General features: G+C 42.8%; 1 protein-coding gene across 4 annotated transcripts in view; it reads left to right on the forward strand.

Annotated features, from left to right (window-relative positions):
- Positions 1-18,994, forward strand: part of abitram (actin binding transcription modulator) — a 31,377-nt gene that overhangs the window by 7,646 nt on the left and 4,737 nt on the right. For 2 of the 4 annotated variants that reach the window (XM_012964525.3, NM_001004966.1), the window contains exons 5-6: positions 8,653-8,811; positions 10,584-10,660. In XM_012964525.3, coding sequence (XP_012819979.1) covers positions 8,653-8,811; positions 10,584-10,660 — 236 coding nt within the window. The remainder of the gene's footprint in view (positions 1-8,652; positions 8,812-10,583; positions 10,661-18,994) is intronic. The other 2 variants (XM_012964527.3, XM_012964526.3) reach the window with 1 other exon arrangement.

An 18,994-nucleotide genomic window follows, 5' to 3' on the forward strand; every position in this document is an offset into this window, starting at 1 on the left:
CTATTTAGGGATTAGTGGCGCTTTAAATTTTCGTTGTGGGGCTCATTGACAGAAGGAATAAATAAAAAGAAGGTCTGTAAAGGGTTTTTCAGCCAAACAGTCAAATCAAAATAACCAGTTTATAAAGCTGAAAGCAATTACTGATTTCTTAATCATTTTCATGCATGAGTTTTTTGCTATACGTGAAACACCACACGAGGCATGTGCTTGAGTGCAGACAGAGGAAGCAGATTTTGGAGCAGCAATACATACACTTGTGTTTTTGCACCAAAAACTACTCCATGAGGCCAGAGGGAGGAGTGAATTGGCTGTTTCTCTGCTTTCATTTATTTGCAGGCAGAGAAACAGTTGGAACTTTTTATTTGTAATATCATTTGCATATTTGCAACCTTTGCTGAAACTGCATTTTGCAAAATGGTCCCCTGTAAAGACCCCTGTAATTCTGAATGTAAACACCTGTATAATGCATAATCAAAAATGTATCTAGCTATAGCCTAGCTACCAGGGCACCAGGGAATGCTGCCAGAAATTTCTGAAGAGTTCCTTGTGTGATTTCTCTGGCCCTAGCATAAAATACAGTGCCGTTAATTCTACACATCATTGTACATTTTCTGTATGCAGCAGTATAGATATGATTCAAAATGCTTAAAAGGCAATATATATTTTATATGTGTTACTGATGCAGCTTGCAGTATCATTATCAAAAATAACATTGTTTTCATTCTGGTTGATCACAAATGATGGCATCCTGGAGTCCTCAGGTTATGTTATAATCTCATTACAAGAAGGCAGGAGAGGGATATGACTAGTAGTCCATTTTAAGTAACTGGCCAAAGAAAAATTATGCTGACATACCTTTTTCTTACTGTCCTTATTCAAAATTAAAAATGGTCTGTGAAGTAGTAGTAGTTTTAAAGTTATGTATGTAATGGCTATTAAAGGCATTATATAACTGTTTATATTCACTACAGTGAAGCCAGGTAACAGTCCTGGAGGACACCTGGGTTCTGCTGCACAGTTTGAAAAGCCAGACCCAATAACAAAAATAGATAAACATAATTGCAGTTATTTTTACAAATTAGTTCTTAATCAGTGAGTCTTTTAATCAATGTATATTTAAGCATAGTCATTCTTTAGAGAGGTCCCTTTTATGTTTTTTTTTAACAGACTTGCCTATATAAATGAATTGGTACTGATCTGCTGCTTCTCTTCATCTGGGCAGAATTCAATATCTGCAGTAGTACTTGGCATCATATAACCATGTTTTCTTAGGGCTGCTGTTTTTTATATTAATTTAATTATGAGCTGGGCTGTCTACTGAATCTGAAAGGTTAATAATAACCCTAATAACCATCTCTGTTAGTTCAGCCTTGCTAATTATTGCCATGATATTTGTGATTACGTGGATAAAGTAGAACAAACTAATAGAGCCACTGTTTCTGAATCCAATCCCTCTCCTCCTAGACTCAGCACACAGTAAAAGGACAAGCCACGACTGCCTGTCAGATATAACCCTGATCTGGCAGCTGAATGACAGTATTTGACATCACTGAACATCCACTTTGAAATCTTTTAATACCTGCCACATTGGTTGTCCAGCGGTTAATATTCCTGCTACATCTCCTTAATCACTTAGATTTCCTTCTCCTCCTGTAACCCACTCAGCCCCCCTCGGGAATTGGCTTTGATTTCTGGCTTGCCAGACATGCTCAATTGTTCTAAGCTCAGATTACTAAACGCGCCCTCCAGTCTAGCAGCCAGTAAAGAGATGGCATTTCTGGTTCCCATAGAAACTCAGCTCTAGCTGTCTGCTTCAATGTTTTTCTTCTAACCTCCTCTCCTGAGCTCTGCTCAAACAAAGCAGAACTTTTATCAGAGACAGTTCTGCCTGTGTGAGCCTGTATTATTGATGAAATGTATGCTGAATAAGAGTCTTTGGGGCCGATTCACTAAAGGTTGATAACGCTTATCGCATGCTTTTTTTGCGTTAAAAAGCATGTGTTAATTAAGTACCGATTCATCAAAGTCATTTCACATGCGTTATTTACCTCGCATTCCGTTAAGTCTCGCATAGAAATAATACTAACGAATGATTCACAAACATACATGAAGCGTTAAATGCACTAAATATCGCATTAGTCTGTGCGAAGATTAACACCTACTTGGGGCAGGCGGTACTGAAAGAAAATTGTGGTTCGTGAGCTTTTGGCAACACAACATGGACTTTGCAGTGGGATTTTTTCAAGTATGTGTTGGCTCTAGAGTGATGCATCCTCCAGTAGTTTCCCGAAAGTAATGGTTACGTGCGTAAAATCGTGCGCTAATATAGCACGCGGCAAAATATATTGCGTGCAGTGGGAAATAACGCACAGGGCAGGAAATAATGCAAGGCAAACGCTTATCGCAAGTTAAATAACGCAAAGAACAACGTGTCTTAATTATGCCGTTAAGTCGCAAAAAATAAGAAGCAGTAGGGGACAGAAGGGTAGGAGGGGTGGTTCATAGCTTGTACAAGCCAACAGATTTGCCGCTTTAGGTGAAGATGCTGGGGAAGACAGCTCTGAGCTGGCATGTATGGAGCAGGCTGACTCTCGGAGCACCCTGGGAGCCGGCACCTCTAATACAGGTGGGGGGAGTAATGCTAGGAAGGGAAGGCAGGCTTTTAGTTAGAAAGGTGGATAGGGTAATTTGTCGCAAGGACCCTACATGCCGAACTGTGTGTTGCTTGCCTGGTGCTAGGGTTCGGCATGTGGTGGAATGAGTGGACAAATTGTTGGAAGGGGCTGGGAAAGATCCGGCAGTCTTGGTACACATAGGTACCAATGACAAAGTTGGGGGGGGGGGGGGGGAAGTCCTCAAGAACGATTTTAAAAAAACTAGGCACGAGGTTGAAGGCGAGGACTTCCAAGGTAATTTTCTCAGAGATATTACCTGTGCCACAAGCAATGTTAAGAAGGCAGTGGGAGCTTAGGGAGATTAATGCGTGGCTGAGAGATTGGTGCAGGGAGGAGGGCTTTGGGTTTCTGGAGAACTGGGAGATAGGAGAAATGGGAGAGCTGGAGGTACTGGCATTGGGACAGAAATATGATGTGATTGGCGATGCAGAAACTTGGTTGAGTCGTATGACTGGGCAGTTAATATTGGGGGTTACACATTGTTTTGTCTGGACAGGGGCAATAGATAAGGAGGAGGAGTGTGTCTGTTCGTCAAGCAGGAATTAAAAGCAAATTATTAAGTAGGAAGTGATGGTGGTAACAGAGGGAGCTGAATCCTTATAGGTTGAGCTTCTCACAGATAGTAAAGAATCTACCAAAGTAATGGTAGGGGTATGCTATACCCTAAGCGAAGAGGAGGAGGCTTAGCTCCTTTTGCAAATAGAAAAGGCTGCTAGTTTGGGACAAGTGATAATAATGGGGGATTTTAATTATCCTGATATTGACTGGAGCCATAGTACTGCAGGACAGTGAATAGGAACAAGTTTATAAACTTGCTGCATGACAACTTTATGTCACAGGTTGTTGAGGAGCCAACCAGGAACCATGCTATATTGGATCTAGTGTTCTCTAATGACCCAGAACGTATAGCAAAAATGTGCAAGTGGTTGAAGCCCTTGGGTAACAGTGACCATAATGTTATTTCATTTAAAGTTTGGTGCAGGAAACAAATTTACACTGGGGCAACAAAGACATTGAATTTTAGAAAAGCAAATTTTAGATCCTTAAGGGCAGCGCTCCAGGGCATAGATAGGGGCATTTATGTTTTCTGATAAAAACACAGAGCAGAAATGGTTGTCATTTAAAATGATATTAAATCATTACTGTTCTCAATTTATTCCATTAATAAGAAAAAGTAGAAGTGTTAATCACCCTAGGTGGCTTAACACGAAGACACCCACTCCGTTTACAAGAAGGGAGTTTCCGTTTAAATATTCAGAAAGGATTTTTTACTGTGAGTGATCCAGAGGAAGGCAATAAACCCCATCTGAAGCCTCTCTAATTTGCTGCAGAGGGGAAAAAATTATTCCTGACTCCAAGATGGCAATCGGACCAGTCCCTGGATCATCTTGTACTAAGAGCTATTTCCCATAACCCTGTATTTCCTCACTTGCTAAAAAGCCATCCAGCCCCTTCTTAAAGCTATGTAATGTATCAGCCGGCACGACTGATTCGGGGAGGGAATTCCAAAACTTCACAGCTCTCAGTAAAAAATCCTTTCCGAATATTTAAACGGAACCTCCCTTCTTCTAAACAGAGTGGGTGCCCTCGTGTCCGTTTGAAGGACCTACTGGTAAATTAGAGAGGTTATTATATGATCGCCTTATATATTTATACTTAGTTATCATGTCACCTCTTAAGCGCCTCTTCTCCAGTGTAAACAGACCCAACTTGGCCAGTCTTTCTTCATAACTGAAACTTTCTATACCCTTAACCAGCTTAGTTGCCCTTCTCTGGGCCCTCTCTAATTCAATTATATCCTCTTTGAGCACTGGAGACCAAAACAAACTGAACAGCATATTCTAGATGGGGCCTTACCAGCGCTCTGTAAATGAGAAGAATAACACCCTCCTCCTGTGAATCTATACCCCTTTTAATACAGCTGAAAACCTTGTTTGCCCTTGCAGCTGCTGCCTGGCACTGCTTGCTACAGCCAAGTTATCTGCAAGGACTCCAAGGTCCTTCTCCATTATGGATTTGCCTAGTGCAGTCTCATTAAGGGTATAAGTGGCTTGCATATTTTTACATCCCAGGTGCATGACCTTACATTTATCCACATTAAATCTCATCTGCCACTTAGCCGCCCAGATTGCCACTTGGTCAAGATCCTGCTGCAAGGATGCCACATCCTGGATAGAATTGACTGGTCTACAGAATTTTGTGTCATCTTTAAACACTGATACATTGCTTATATTACCCACCCCTAAGTATTTATGAACAAATTAAACAAAAGTGGACCCAGTACAGAACCCTGAGGGACCCCACTGAGAACCTCACTAAAAGTAGAGAATGTACCATTAACAACCACCCTCTGTACCCGATCCTGTAGCCAGTTTTCTATCCATGTGCAATAGACCTTAATTTGAAAGCAGTTGTTTGTGGGGAACGGTATGCTTTGGCAATATCCAAATAGATTATATCTACTGCATCCCCACTGTCCAGCTTCTTACTCACCGCACCATAAAAAGCAATTAAATTGGTCTGACATGACCCGTCCTTCATAATGCCATGCTGATTACTGCTCATAATGCCATTCTCCAGTACATAATTTAATATGTGATTCCTTAATAAGCATTCAAATAATTTGCCCACCACAGATGTCAAACTTACAGGCCTATAATTGCCAGGCTGAGATCTTATGCCTTTTTAAATATGGGAATGACATTAGCCTTCTTCCAATACATCAGTACCAAACCTGATGAAAGCGAGTCTAAGAATATTAGAAACAAAGGCCACTGTAAATCCTAGCTCTCTCAGTACACGAGGGTGTATTCCATCTGGCCCAGGTGCCTTATTCACATTTATCTTGTGTAACCCTTTAAGCACCATATCCTGTGTCATCCACTGCGTAGTTGGAGCTGAGGCAACAGTGTAGCTATTGGGTGGGACTTGGCACTCTGTCTCCTCTACTGTATACACAGAAGAAAAGAACTGGTTCAGCACATCTGCCTTTTTTGTATCCGCTGTAACCATATTGTTACTATAACTCAATGGGGCCACAACCTCAACCTGCATCTTCTACTATTAATATACTTAAAAAACTTTTTGGGGTTAGTTTTGGCCTCTGCAGCAATGCGCTCCTCATTTTCTATCTTAGCCTTCCGGATTGCTGTTTTACAACACTTGTTATAGTGTTTATATTCATTAAACGCAGCTACTGTCCCCTCTGACTTATATTTCTTAAAAGCTTTCCTTTTGTTCCCTATTAACTTCTTTACCTCAGTGTTAACACGTCTACTTTTTCTTATTAATGGAATAAATTGAGAACAGTAATGATTTAATATCATTTTAAATGACAACCATTTCTGCTCTGTGTTTTTATCAGAAAACATAATTCCCCAATCTATGCCCTAAAGCACAGCCCTTAAGGATCTAAAATTTGCTTTTCTAAAATTCAGTGTCTTTGTTGCCCCAGTGTAAATGTGTTTCCTGCACCAGACATCAAATGAAATAACATTATGGTCACTATTCCCCAGGGGCTCAACCACTTGCACATTTGCTATACGTTGGTCATTAGAGAACACTAGATCCAATATAGCATGGTTCCTGGTTGGCTCCTCAACAACCTGTGACATACAGTCATGGCCAAAATTGTTGGCACCCCAAAAATGGGCTGGACAAAATTATTGGCCCCCCTTAACTTAATATTTGGTTGCACACCCTTTGGAAAAAATAACTGAAATCAGTCGCTTCCTGTAACCATCTATAAGCTTCTTACACCTCTCACCGGGAATTTTGGACCACTCTTCCTTTGCAAACTGCTCCAGGTCTCTCTTATTGAAAACAGCAGTTTTAAGATCTCTTCACAGATGTTCAATGGGATTTAGAGCTGGCCACTTCAGAACTCTCCAGCGCTTTGTTGCCATCCATTTCTGGGTGCTTTTTGACATATGTTTGGGGTCATTGTCCTGCTGGAAGACCCAAGATCTCTGACGCAAACCCAGCTTTCTGACACTGGGCTCTACAGTGTGACCCAAAATCCTTTGGTAATCCTCAGATTTCCTCAGATGCCTTGCACACATCATTGAACTTCCACCATATTTCACTGTAGGTACTATGTTCTTTTCTTTGTAGGCCTCATTCCATTTTCAGTAAACTGTAGAATGATGTGCTTTACCAAAAAGCTCTATCTTGGTCTCATCTGTCCACAAGACGTTTTCCCAGAAGGACTGTGGCTTACTCAAGTACACTTTGGCAAACTGTAGTCTTGCTTTTTTATGTCTCTGTGTCAGCAGTGGGGTCCTCCTGGGACTCCTCCCATAGCGTTTCATTTCATTTAAATGTCGACGGATAGTTTGCACTGACACTGATGCTCCCTGAGCCTGCAGGACAGCTTGAATTTCTTTGTGACTTGTTTGGGGCTGCTTATCCACCATCCGGACTATCCTTCGTTGCAACCTTTCATCAATTTTTCTCTTCCGTCCACGCCCAGGAATATTAGCTACAGTGCCATGGGTTGCAAACTTCTTGATAATGTTGCACACTGTGGACAAAGGCAAATTTAGATCTGGAGATGGACTTGTAACCTTGAGATTGTTGATATTTTTCCACAATTTTGGTTCTCAAGTCCTAAGGCAGTTCTCTTCTCCTCTTTCTGTTGTCCATGCTTAGTGTGGCACACACAATGCAAAGACTAAGTGAACTTCTCTCCTTTTTATCTTCTTTCAGGTGTGATTGTTATATTTCCTACACCTATTACTTGCCCCAGGTGAGTTTAAAGGAGCATCACATGTTTGAAACAATCTTATTTATCCACAATTTTGAAAGGGTGCCAATAATTTTTTTCAGCCCATTTTTGGAGTTTTGTGTGACATTATGTCCAATTTGCTTTTTTTCCTTTCTTTTTTTCTGTTCCAATACACACAAAGGGAATAAACATGTGTATAGCAAAACATGTGTTACTGCAATACTTTTCTGTGAGAAATACTTGATTTTCTGGAAAAATATCTGGGGTGCCAACAATTTTGCCCATTACTGTAAAGTTGTCATGCAGCAAATTTATAAACTTGTTCCCATTTACTGTCCTGGCAGTACTATTGTTCCAGTCAATATCAGGATAATTAAAATCCCCCATTATTATCACTTGCCCTAAACTTGCAGCCTTTTCTATTTGCAACAGGAGCTGAGCCTCCTCCTCTTCGCTTACATTAGGAGGTCTATAGCATACCCCTACCATTAATTTGGTAATTCTTTACTATCTGTGAGAAACTCAACCCATAAGGATTCAGCTTAATATTTGCTTTTAATTCCTGTTTAATGAACAGACACACTTCTTCTTTTCTATTGCCCCTGTCCCTCTGAAATAATGTGTAACCCCCCAATATTAACTGCCCAGTCATGCAACTCATTTAACCAAGTTTCAGCAACGCCCATCACATCATATTTCCGCTCCAACGCCAGTACCTCCAGCTCTGCCATTTTACCAGTCAGACTCCTTGCATTGGTAAACATACATTTAATACTGGTACCAGGGTGAGAATGACGCGCAAACAACTTATGGTCCTCCCTGCCATTATCCGTAACCCGAAGCAAGTCTCCTCCCCCATTTTCCCTTACTGTATAGCTTTAAGAAGGGGATGGATGGCTTCTTAGCAAGTGAGGGAATACAGGGTCATGGGAGATAGCTCTTAGTACAAGTTGATCCAGGGACTGGTCCGATTGCCATCTCGGAGTCAGGAAGGAATTTTTTCCCCTCTGCGGCAAATTAGAGAGGCTTCAGATGGGCATTTTTTTTGCCTTCCTCTGGATCAACTAGAAGTTAGGCAGGTTATATATAGGCACTATGGTTGAACGTGATGGATGTACATCTTTTTTCAACCTAACTTACTATGTTACTATGTAAAGCCATGCTGATGTCTGGAAAGGCAGTATCAATGCAGAAAAATATATTCAGGTTCTAGAACAACATATGCTCCCATCCAGACGTCATCTCTTTCAGGGAAGACCCTTCATTTTTCAACAAGATAATGCCAGACCACATTCTGCATCAATCACAACATCATGGCTGCGTAGGAGAAGGATCCGGGTACTGAAATGGCCAGTCTGCAGTCCAGATCTTTCACCTATAGAGAACATTTGGCACATCATACAGAGGAAGGTGCGACAAATAAGGCCCAAGACGATTGAACAGTTAGAGGCCTGTATTAGACAAGAATGGGAGAGCATTCCTATTCCTAAACTTGAGAAACTGGTCTCCTCGGTCCCCAGACGTCTGTTGAGTGTTTTAAGAATAAGGGGAGATGCCACACAGTGGTGAAAATGGCCTTGTCCCAACTTTTTTGGGATTGGTTGACACCATGAAATTCTGAATCAACATATTTTTCCCTTAAAATGGTACATTTTTTCAGTTTAAACTTTTGTTCCGTGATTTATGTTCTATTCTGAATAAAATATTAGAAGTTGGCACCTCCACATCATTGCGTTCAGTTTTTATTCACAATTTGTTTAGTGTCCCAACTTTTTTGGAATCCGGGTTGTAATTTGTTTTTATTATATGTTTGTTAAATATATTTTATAGTAAATATATGTAATTGAATATAGTTTGTTTTTATTATATGTTTATTTGTGTGTATAGAGGGAGACGAGGCAACCAATATTGGCAAAAGCCTTAGGTATGGGCCATCTCATCAAGCGGACAGGACTGAAAGTCTTCATTGAGCACCTTTTTGAAGGTGTCTGAACATCAGCAAATGTTAATTCTGAATCATCAGATAGGGGTAGAATTCTTTTGTTTCTACCTGCATATATGATGATTCAGCATTAGTGAGTAGATGAACCAATGGTTGCAAGAAAGATCCTAACTGAACTATTGAAATAATATAATATTAATTTACAGATTATGCATTGTCTAGAGGTTCATGAGAACAATTGGATCTACAATGACAGGGAATATTAAAAGGTTAAACCTAGGCTGTGCACTCCTGTCTTGAGTCCCATAACCCCATGAACATGCAGACTACTAAACATACAAGCCACAGTAAGTCTCATGTTTGGTAAAACATATGACATTTTACTTTCCCATAACTATGTGAAACAATTCCACAACTTCATAGGTAGAATCCTGTGCATAAAGCACAACACTAATCCAAACAGCATTAACTAGACAGGTTCTTTTAGACTTTAGTTGGCATTGAATTGTCTTTAAGTGAGTATAGCTCAAGATCAGTGAACCCCAATTCTACCCCTATCTGATGATTCATCATTAACGTTTGCTGATTTTCAGACACCTTCAAAGGTGCTCAATGAAGATTTTCAGTCCTGTCCGATTGATGAGATAGCTGATATCCAAGGCTTTTACCGATATTGGTTGCCTCTTCTCCTACTATACACACACAAATAAAACAAACTAGATTCTGTTACATATATTTATTATTTGATGTTGCCCCTAGTGACCTCAAAGTGGGTGCTCATTTTGGAGGCAAGTTTAGAAGGGGCAAAGAACTTGTGTACTGCCAAACGGAGCCTCCTATAGTCTGCCAGTCCACATGAGGCTACCAAATAATCAATAACAACATTTTTTATATATTTACTTGTGGCTCACGGATAGCAAATGTTGGGGACCCCTTGGTTAAGATTAACAGTTATCAAAAGGGTCCATTGTACTTAGAGCTTAACATTTATAAATATAAAGCAGGGCTGAAACGAGGATGTGACTACATCATTCAGAGATATGTTAATTTTTGCAAAAAAAAAGAAAAGAAAGATTAAAATGCCCTCCCATTTAAACATAACAGGCACTGTTAGGTTATATACTGCAATAACACAGTGTGGCCTTACTATATTGCCTTTTTTGTGGTGCATTTAGGACATCATAGTGGATCAGCAGACCTACAGTAATCTTTATTAAGAGACCTATTTTTATCTTTATAGGGTGCTCAATTCCTAACAGAACATGCTCCATTATGTAGAATATCCAGCACAGATGGTGAAGAATACACTATATACAGGTAAGGGATTGTACACATAAGCGCAAATTTATTATGTTGTGTAAAAAACGTGACAAAATTCAGCGCACATCACCAGACTTTTCAGCGTAAAAAAAAATTCCATAATTCTTTTATGCGTTTTTTTTCTTCCCCTGGAAATATCGACGTTGATCAGAACTGAATTTTAGTGAGAAGTTGTGCCTGTTGGTTATATATATTTATATACAAGTTCTTTTAGCCTAATTTTCTCGGTTGTCCCTAGGCAGCACAGGCACAAGTGGTTAATGCGCTCTTCCCTTTAGGAGGCAGGATAGCAAAGAAAAAAGACTAGGTCCTGACTCCCCCTGCTCCCCCTCCCTCATCTTTGCATTAACCCCGTCTCCAACAGTTTTTTGCTATCCTGCTTCCTGAAGGCAGGGAGCTGGGAGCTCTGCTCCCTTCACTTTTTTATTTTATTTTAGTTTACCTTATTTCATGTTATCACTGGTACTATTTTGTTTTTTTCTCCCCTTTTTTTCTTTTTTCTTTAGGAACCAGATCCCCCATGAGGCAAGCCAGGATGTTGCCTGAGGGGAACACACAGGCTCTTATGGCATGCTCCTGCGCTGCCAAGCTCTGAAAAGGGGGACTGAAAGAGCATGCTGCAGCGCTGTTTCCAGCCCCCCTACACAGGCAACCTGTCTTAAGGGCATGTTGCAGCGCTGCCCGCTGCCCCCCTACACGGGCAACTGGGCTTAAGGGCATGCTACAGCACTGCCCACAGCCCCTCTACACGGGCAACTGGTCTTAAGGGCATGCGGCAAAAAAGGCAAGCAGCAGCGCTGCCAGAGGAACTGCCGGTGCGGTGTCAGGTTAACTGCTACAGTACGCAGCAGCCACTCTCTTCCCGCACAACAAGAAGGCGCACTTTTCAAATGCGGCGCCATGTTTTTTTTTGTGTGCAGATGCGCTAACCGGAAGTTGCGGTCTTCAGCGCTTAGCGCACTTCCTCCCTCTGGTTCTCCCCATGGAAGACGCAGGGGTGTACTGGAGCTCCTGGAGAGGCACTCCCAAAAGTCCGGGAGTTTACTTAAAAGGCATTGCAAGCCCTCAGAATCTACAGGTACGGCAGGCACAGCACCTCCTTTCCCCCTGTAGATTTTATTTCATTCTTTTCCTATTTTGGCTACCTACATACTGGCACCATTTAGCCTAACATGGCTTCTGAGTTGGGCAACTCCCCAAGGCCAGACATGGCAGACCCACCACGACCCACAGACCTAGCTCAGCAAATGGGCAAGAGGCAAAGCAAGCGTGCTAGACCCAAGGAACAGATTCAAGAGAGTAAAAAGAGCAGGCTTTCTCCACAACATACAGAAAGTCCAGCTGAGATACCTGATTGGTTTAAACCTTTCCAAACCACGTTGTTAGGTATTTCCTCTTTTCTAGAGAAGATTTCTACAATGCAGCTACCACTCCAGGGTACCTCCTCAGACAAGTCAGGTACACAGGGTCTAGCAACCAGTATTGTGACCAATCCTCCACAACCAGAAGCAGAGGGCTATACCTCGGATGAGGAAACCCCAACCTTCAGTGATTTTCTTTCCTTTCGTCCCACCAACTGTACCAGACGCTCCCTCCAAGGATCAAGGCAGCAGAACACATATCCAGGACCCACAAAGGGCTACCGACCTAATAAGAAACCAACTTGGAACACACAGCGACATCCCTTTAAGGGGACCTCAGACAAATCTCAAGAGTCATGAAGAGCAAGCCGCCCCCGAGAGTCCGGAGGCGGTAGGGGGTCACCTCTTACTCTTCAGGGAGGCATGGCTTTCCACAACAACAGACAGATGTGTTCATCAACTCGTCTCTTCAGGCTACATGTTACAATTCCATCATCCCCCACCAGGCAAATTACTGGAATCAAACACCCCCCCCCCCACCCCAGAAGAGACTCGCTCTCAAGCGAACCATAAACACTATGCTGATTTCCAAAGCAATTATACCCGTACCGGCACCAGAAAGAAAAATGGGTTTCTACTCAAACCTTTTCCTGGTCCCAAAAAAGGACAGGTCATTACGACCAGTGCTCGACCTAAAAGCCTTAAACAAATTCCTCCTCGTACCAACATTCAAAATGCAATCACTCAGGTCCGTCATAGCCAATGTCCAACAAGGAGACTTCTTCACATCAATCGATCTTCAAGATGCCTACCTTCACGTCCCCATTCACCATGACCATCAAAGGTACCTACGATTTGCATTCTCCGGAAGACACTTCCAGTTTCAGGCACTTTCCTTTGGGCTGGCCACGGCCCATCGTGTCTTCACGAAAGTGATGGCAGCCCCGGTAGCCCATATGCGACGACAAGGTCTTTACGTACTTCCTTATCTGGACGACCTTCTGCTACGGGCCCCATCCCACTCCCAAGCACTCGCTGGGACCAACAAATCCGTGAACATACTCGAAGCACAGGGATGGCAGATACATCGCAAAAAGAGCACACTACTCCCTACACAGTCCATTATTTTTCTAGGCGTTCATTTCATCTCCACCCTACACAAGGTTTTTCTTATGCCAGAAAAACAGAGAATTCTATCAGCAGCCGCGCAACAAGCCATGTCCGCCCCGACAATCGCAGCAGGAGCGTGCATGCGCCTCCTGGGCCTGATGACCGCCACCATAGACGTAGTTCCATTCGCTCAATTTCACATGCGCCCACTACAACTAGACTTCCTCAGACAATGGACAAGAAGGCATCACGATCTAAGAAGTCCAATATTCTTATCCCGACCCACAAAGCTCTCCCTACAGTGGTGGCTCCAACCCAACAAGCTCCTTGCCGGCAGGACTTGTTCTTTCACCAACTGGGCCGTAATCACAACAGACCCCAGCTTACTCGGTTGGGGTGGCGTATTCGGCTACAGAACCATACAGGGAAAATGGTCCCCACAAGAAGGAAAACTTCATATCAACGTACTAGAACTCTGAGCGGTATACCTATCCATCACCCACTGGACACACCTCCTACAGGGATGCCCAGTCAAGATCCAGTCAAACAATGCCACCACGGTGGCATACATAAACCACCTAGGGGGCACAAAAAGGCGTAACTCCTGGAAGGAAGTCTACCTCTTACTCCAATGTGCAGAGTTCAACCACTGCCGGCTCATGGCAGTGTACATCCCAGGCCATCTCAACTGGGAGACAGATTTCCTCAGCCGCAACTTCATAGACCAAGGGGAATGGTCCCTACACAAAACCGTATTCCGACAACTCACGCATGTGCTGGGGGATGCCACAGGTGGACCTCATGGCCTCCCGATTCAACCACCAGGTCCCCCACTATTGCACCAGGTGCCAAGATCCACAAGTATTCGTGATCAACGCAATGACCACCCCGTGGAATTTCATTTTGATATACATATTTCCCCCCATGCCCATGATCCACCCAGTCCTCCGCAGACTGCTTCAGTTTCAGAAGACAGCCATAGTTCTCGCGCCATTCTGGCCACCACCTCCGACCTCCAAGCGCTAGCAATAGCACCACCGTGGAGGCTTCCTCTGAGACCAGATCTCCTACTCCAGGGCGAGTTTCACCACCCTGGGCTGGAAAACCTAGTGCTCACGGCATGGCTATTGAGACTGCTATCTGGTCTCGAAAGGGCTTCTCCACCAAGGTGACATCCACAATCATGAAAGCCCGCAAACTCGTAACGATAGCTTCCTATAACCGGATCTGGAATACATTTCTGACTAAATGCTCAGCAGCCCAGCACAATGCGTCCATGTGCCACATTCCCACCTTACTGGACTTCCTTCAGAGTGCCCTTGACAAGGGCCTAGGCGTAAACTACTGTACCTGAAGGTACAGGTATCCGCCCTCTCATTACTTTTCCAGCACCAACTCACGATGCATCCACATGTCAGGACATTCCTTCAGGCTGCAAAACGCATCAAGCCCCCATACAGAAATCCACTTCCCCCTTGGGACTTGAACCTAGTCCTCCGGGCTCTAGAGAACCCTCCATTTGAACCATTAGCTACAATCGACCTGAAGCTTCTGACGTGGAAGGTAGCCTTCCTGACAGCAATCTCTTCAGCCCGAAGAGTTTCAGAACTGGGGGCCTTATCCCATAAACCGCCATACTGCATCTTCCATGAAGACAAAGTGGTACTCCTCCCACATTCATTCCTACCAAAAGTTACCTCGGCCTTCCACCTCAATCAAGAGATCATTCTCCCTTCACTCTGTCCCAAACCATCATCCCCATGAGAACGACTCCTCCACAACTTGGATGTAGTGAGAGCTCTGAAGTTCTACATCCATAGAACGACGGATGTCCGCAAGTCAGATTCACTTTTTATCTTGTATGGCCGACATTGCAAGGGCACAAAAGCTTCCAAAGCATCCATCACTCGCTGTATCAAAAGTCTCATCACCACAATCTACCGTAACAGAGGTCTACCTATCCCATTCAAGACTGCTGCACACACCACCAGAGCCCTCAGCACCTCATGGGCAATGGCCAACACAGCATCTGCGGAGCAGATATGTAAAGCAGCTATGTGGTCATCGATACACACATTCACAAAGTTTTACAAGTTTCACGTTTTTTCTTCCGCGGAAGCCACCCTCGGCCGCAAAGTTCTTCAGTCAGCAGTGATGTAATAACCACTCATTTTTAGTTGCCATGTTAGAGCACCTACAGTTTCTCTGTTATTCTAAGTTTTCTTAGGTATTTTCTCTCTCTGCTCTCTACACTTCCTCTCTCTCTTTGCTTTGGGGCAAACCCACTTGTGCCTGTGCTGCCTAGGGACGACCGAGAAAAGGGTTATACTCACCGATAAAGCCTTTTCTCAGAGTCCCGTCACAGGCTTTATCGGTGAGTATAACAAATCCCCTTTTATAGTAGCAGGTACATTTTTTCTTATTAGTAAGTACTGTTAATATGAATATATTCTGCAGGCTATTTTTGGCTATTGTGTGGCATAAAATTATTAAGCAATACCAAACAACTGTTATACTAATGGGGCTGTTCAACTTTAGCCTTGTAAGTGCCTGCAAGTGCCAGCAGAATTTCACATTTCAGTTACGCTCAGTTCCAGATGTTTTGTTTGTTTAGATTTGAAGGCAAAATATTCCACCTACAGTAGGTTTACCCTAGAAAACTATACAGTTGTGGAAAGAACAGAACCTGATGAATCCAGAATATGGTGGATCATTTCTGTCATTTCAGTTACTGCAAAATCAACACATTGCATTTTGTCGGGGGGTAAATATATTTTTGGAAAGTACACATTCCCCCGAATCTAAAATGGGTACCCGTGTCTTTCTACTCCAAAGTACAATACCGCAAAGTTTTCCTAAAATTGCCAATTTTGATGAGATTTTTGAAAATCACCTCAAAGGCTTTGCAGCATCCTACCTCCAACATACTATTAGGTACCAAGATAAAACATCCTAATTATGTACCCCAGGGGTCCACTGAACAAATGCTCAATGTGCATAGGTTTACCTAAGTATGTGGCATGTAGGGGCCCCAAGGTGAAGATATTTCATACGATCTACCATTTCTGTCATTTCAACTATAGCAAAATCAACACATTTACTGACTTTTATGTGTGGTTAAGCTATAAAAAAGTACATTCCAGAAAACCATATATTTTTGGAAAGTACACATTCCCCTGAATCTAAAATAGGTACCCTACTCCAAAGTACCAATTCTACCAATCCTTATACAATTCCTTGCATATTGGTGTCCCTGAAATATCTCCCCACCCCCATCAGTTCAACCTTTCCAAGCAAACCCCAGCGCACACACACACAGGCTCATACTGACCTATCTATATACTCACATATATAAACAATATATACCAACATCAGTACCAAGGGGGTCATTTATCAACAGAAAAATCAGGGTTTTTTGGCGCTTAAAAAACTTAAATTCAAGTTGTTTCAAAAACTTGAATGTCTGGTATTTATTAAGTGCAAAAAAACAAAAACTTGTAGAACTGCCATCTAAAAGTTTGCAAGATTCTATATAAGTCAATGGGAGCTGTCCTAGGCAGCAAAGTTCAATTTAAGTTTATGAGTTCTATTCAAGTTTGTTTCGAGTTTGAAACTCGAATATTCAAGTATTCGAGGTTTTATTATTCACACAAGTGTAAAAAACAAACTCAAATTCACAAATTCGACAATTGATAAGTAAGCCCCTAATTTTAGATTTCAGTATCACAATAGCAATAACCTTGGACATTATGCTTGTTCAAGAAATCATCCAAGGCATTCTTATAGGCATTTGCCTAATCTACCATCACAACATGACTCTGCAAGGGCATTCCACAACCTCACTGCCCTCATCGTGAAAAACCACCTACGCTGCTTCAAATAAAAGTTCTGTCTCTCTAATCTAAAGGGGTGGCCTCTGGTGCACTGGTCATCATTATGTGAAAAGAGAACATTATCTGTCTATAATCCCCTCTAATGTACTTGCACAGAGTAATCACGTCCTTTCGCAAGCGCCTTTTTCCCAGTTTAGTTGCACGTCTCTGCACTCTCTCCAGCTCATTAATATCCTTTTTAAGGACTGGAGCCCAAAACTGCACTACATACTCTAGGTGAGGCCTTACTAGTAGGGATGCACCGAATCCTGGATTCAGCCCAAATCCAGCCTTTTTTTGATGGATTCGGTTTCAGCCGAATCCACGGCCGAACCGACACCTAATTAGGATAATTTAGCATATGCTAATTAACATTCGGATAGGGTTACATTTTAGGGGATGATTATTAACCCTTCCCTATCCTTATTAGCAGGGTGGGTTCGGCCAAACCCAGAAAAGTGGGTTCAGTGCATCCCTACTTACTAGAGACCTATAAAGAGGCAAAATTATGATAATATAAGTTTTAAGAAAGCATATGTTTTACCATGTTTTATCCCTCCTCTCTTACTCAACCCTTCAATTTTTGCTTTTGTGCCATTTGTTTTTCTGTTTTCCTCTCTCCAGTCTGATAATCTGATTTACCAGTTTTACCATATTCTCTTAAATTTTTTTCTATGTCCTTTCTTTCATCCTCTCCTTTTTATTTATGTTTGTCTTACTACTTCACCTTCTGAACTCATTTTCCCTATTCATGTCTTTTATGTTCTTTCATTGTTTTGTTAGTCTCTCTGTTATGTTCATCCACCACTTGGTTAAATTTTCCTTTGCCAACGCTTGGCAAAGAGCTAGAATATACAGGATTGATTGACGCTTTTTGACAGAAGTTTGAGTCTCTAGACCAGTGCTGTCCAACTGGCGGGCCGCGGGCCGCATGTGTGGCCCCCCACCTGTCTGGCTGCTTTGATGGCTTACCTTTGAGTAAGCATGAAATGGTATCAATACTGAGATTAACTGCCCCCCTGCATGGTTCTCACCTCAGATTCAGGCTGTAATCCCTCTGTATTGTTTAAAAATGTAATCCCCTGTGTTTTTCACACCTTTTAATACCTGCATTGTTCACCCCCTGCAGTGTTCACACCTCAGGCTCAGACTGTAATCACTCCCATTGTTCACTTCTTCACACCTCAGACATAGGTACTGTAGGCAGACTATGGCACATACAGCCAGCATAGGGCAGGTAGAGTATGGCACACACAGGCAGCATAGGTCAGGGAGGGTATGGCACACAGGAAGGGTAGGGCAGGAAGAGTATGGCACACACAGTCAGGGTAGGGCAGGCAGAGTATGGCACACACAGGGTAGGGCAGGCAGAGTATGGCACACACAGTCAGGGTAGGGCAGGCAGAGTATGGCACACAGAGGCAGCATAGGGAAAGCAGAGTATGGCACACACAGGCAGGGTAGGACAGGCAGAGTATGGCGCACACACAGACAGCATAGGACAGGCAGAGTGCTGCCTGTGTGTGCCATACTCTGCTTGCCCTATGCTGCTTGTGGGAGGTGAACCTGGCAGGGGTTTGTTAGCAGTTGGAAATAGCCATTAAATGGTCCCTAAGGTGTGTAATTATGTACTGGGGGTTGCTCTGCTATCCACAGGGAAGGAGGAGGCATATGGAATTTAAGGGTATATCTTAATAATATAATTCTTTCACATATGAATGATGGTTGATATCCCCACAGTGAGGACCAAGCATTTGGGATTTTGCTGTGCTACCACCATTGTGATAAAATAGGTGTGGTTTGAAGTGGGTGTGGTTTCAAAAAGGGGAGTGGTCAAAACTGGCTTCCATTAGCGGCCCTCCACCATGTATGCTAGAGAAATTCCGGCCCTCGGCACCGTATAAGTTGGACAGCACTGCTCTAGACGATTTTCCTTTGCATGTAAAGCTTATTTAGTGTTATGCTAGCATATAGAAGAGTGCCTGAAA

The sequence above is a fragment of the Xenopus tropicalis genome, chromosome 6 (genome assembly GCF_000004195.4).
Source record: "Xenopus tropicalis strain Nigerian chromosome 6, UCB_Xtro_10.0, whole genome shotgun sequence".
NCBI classification, from domain to species: Eukaryota; Metazoa; Chordata; class Amphibia; order Anura; family Pipidae; genus Xenopus; species Xenopus tropicalis.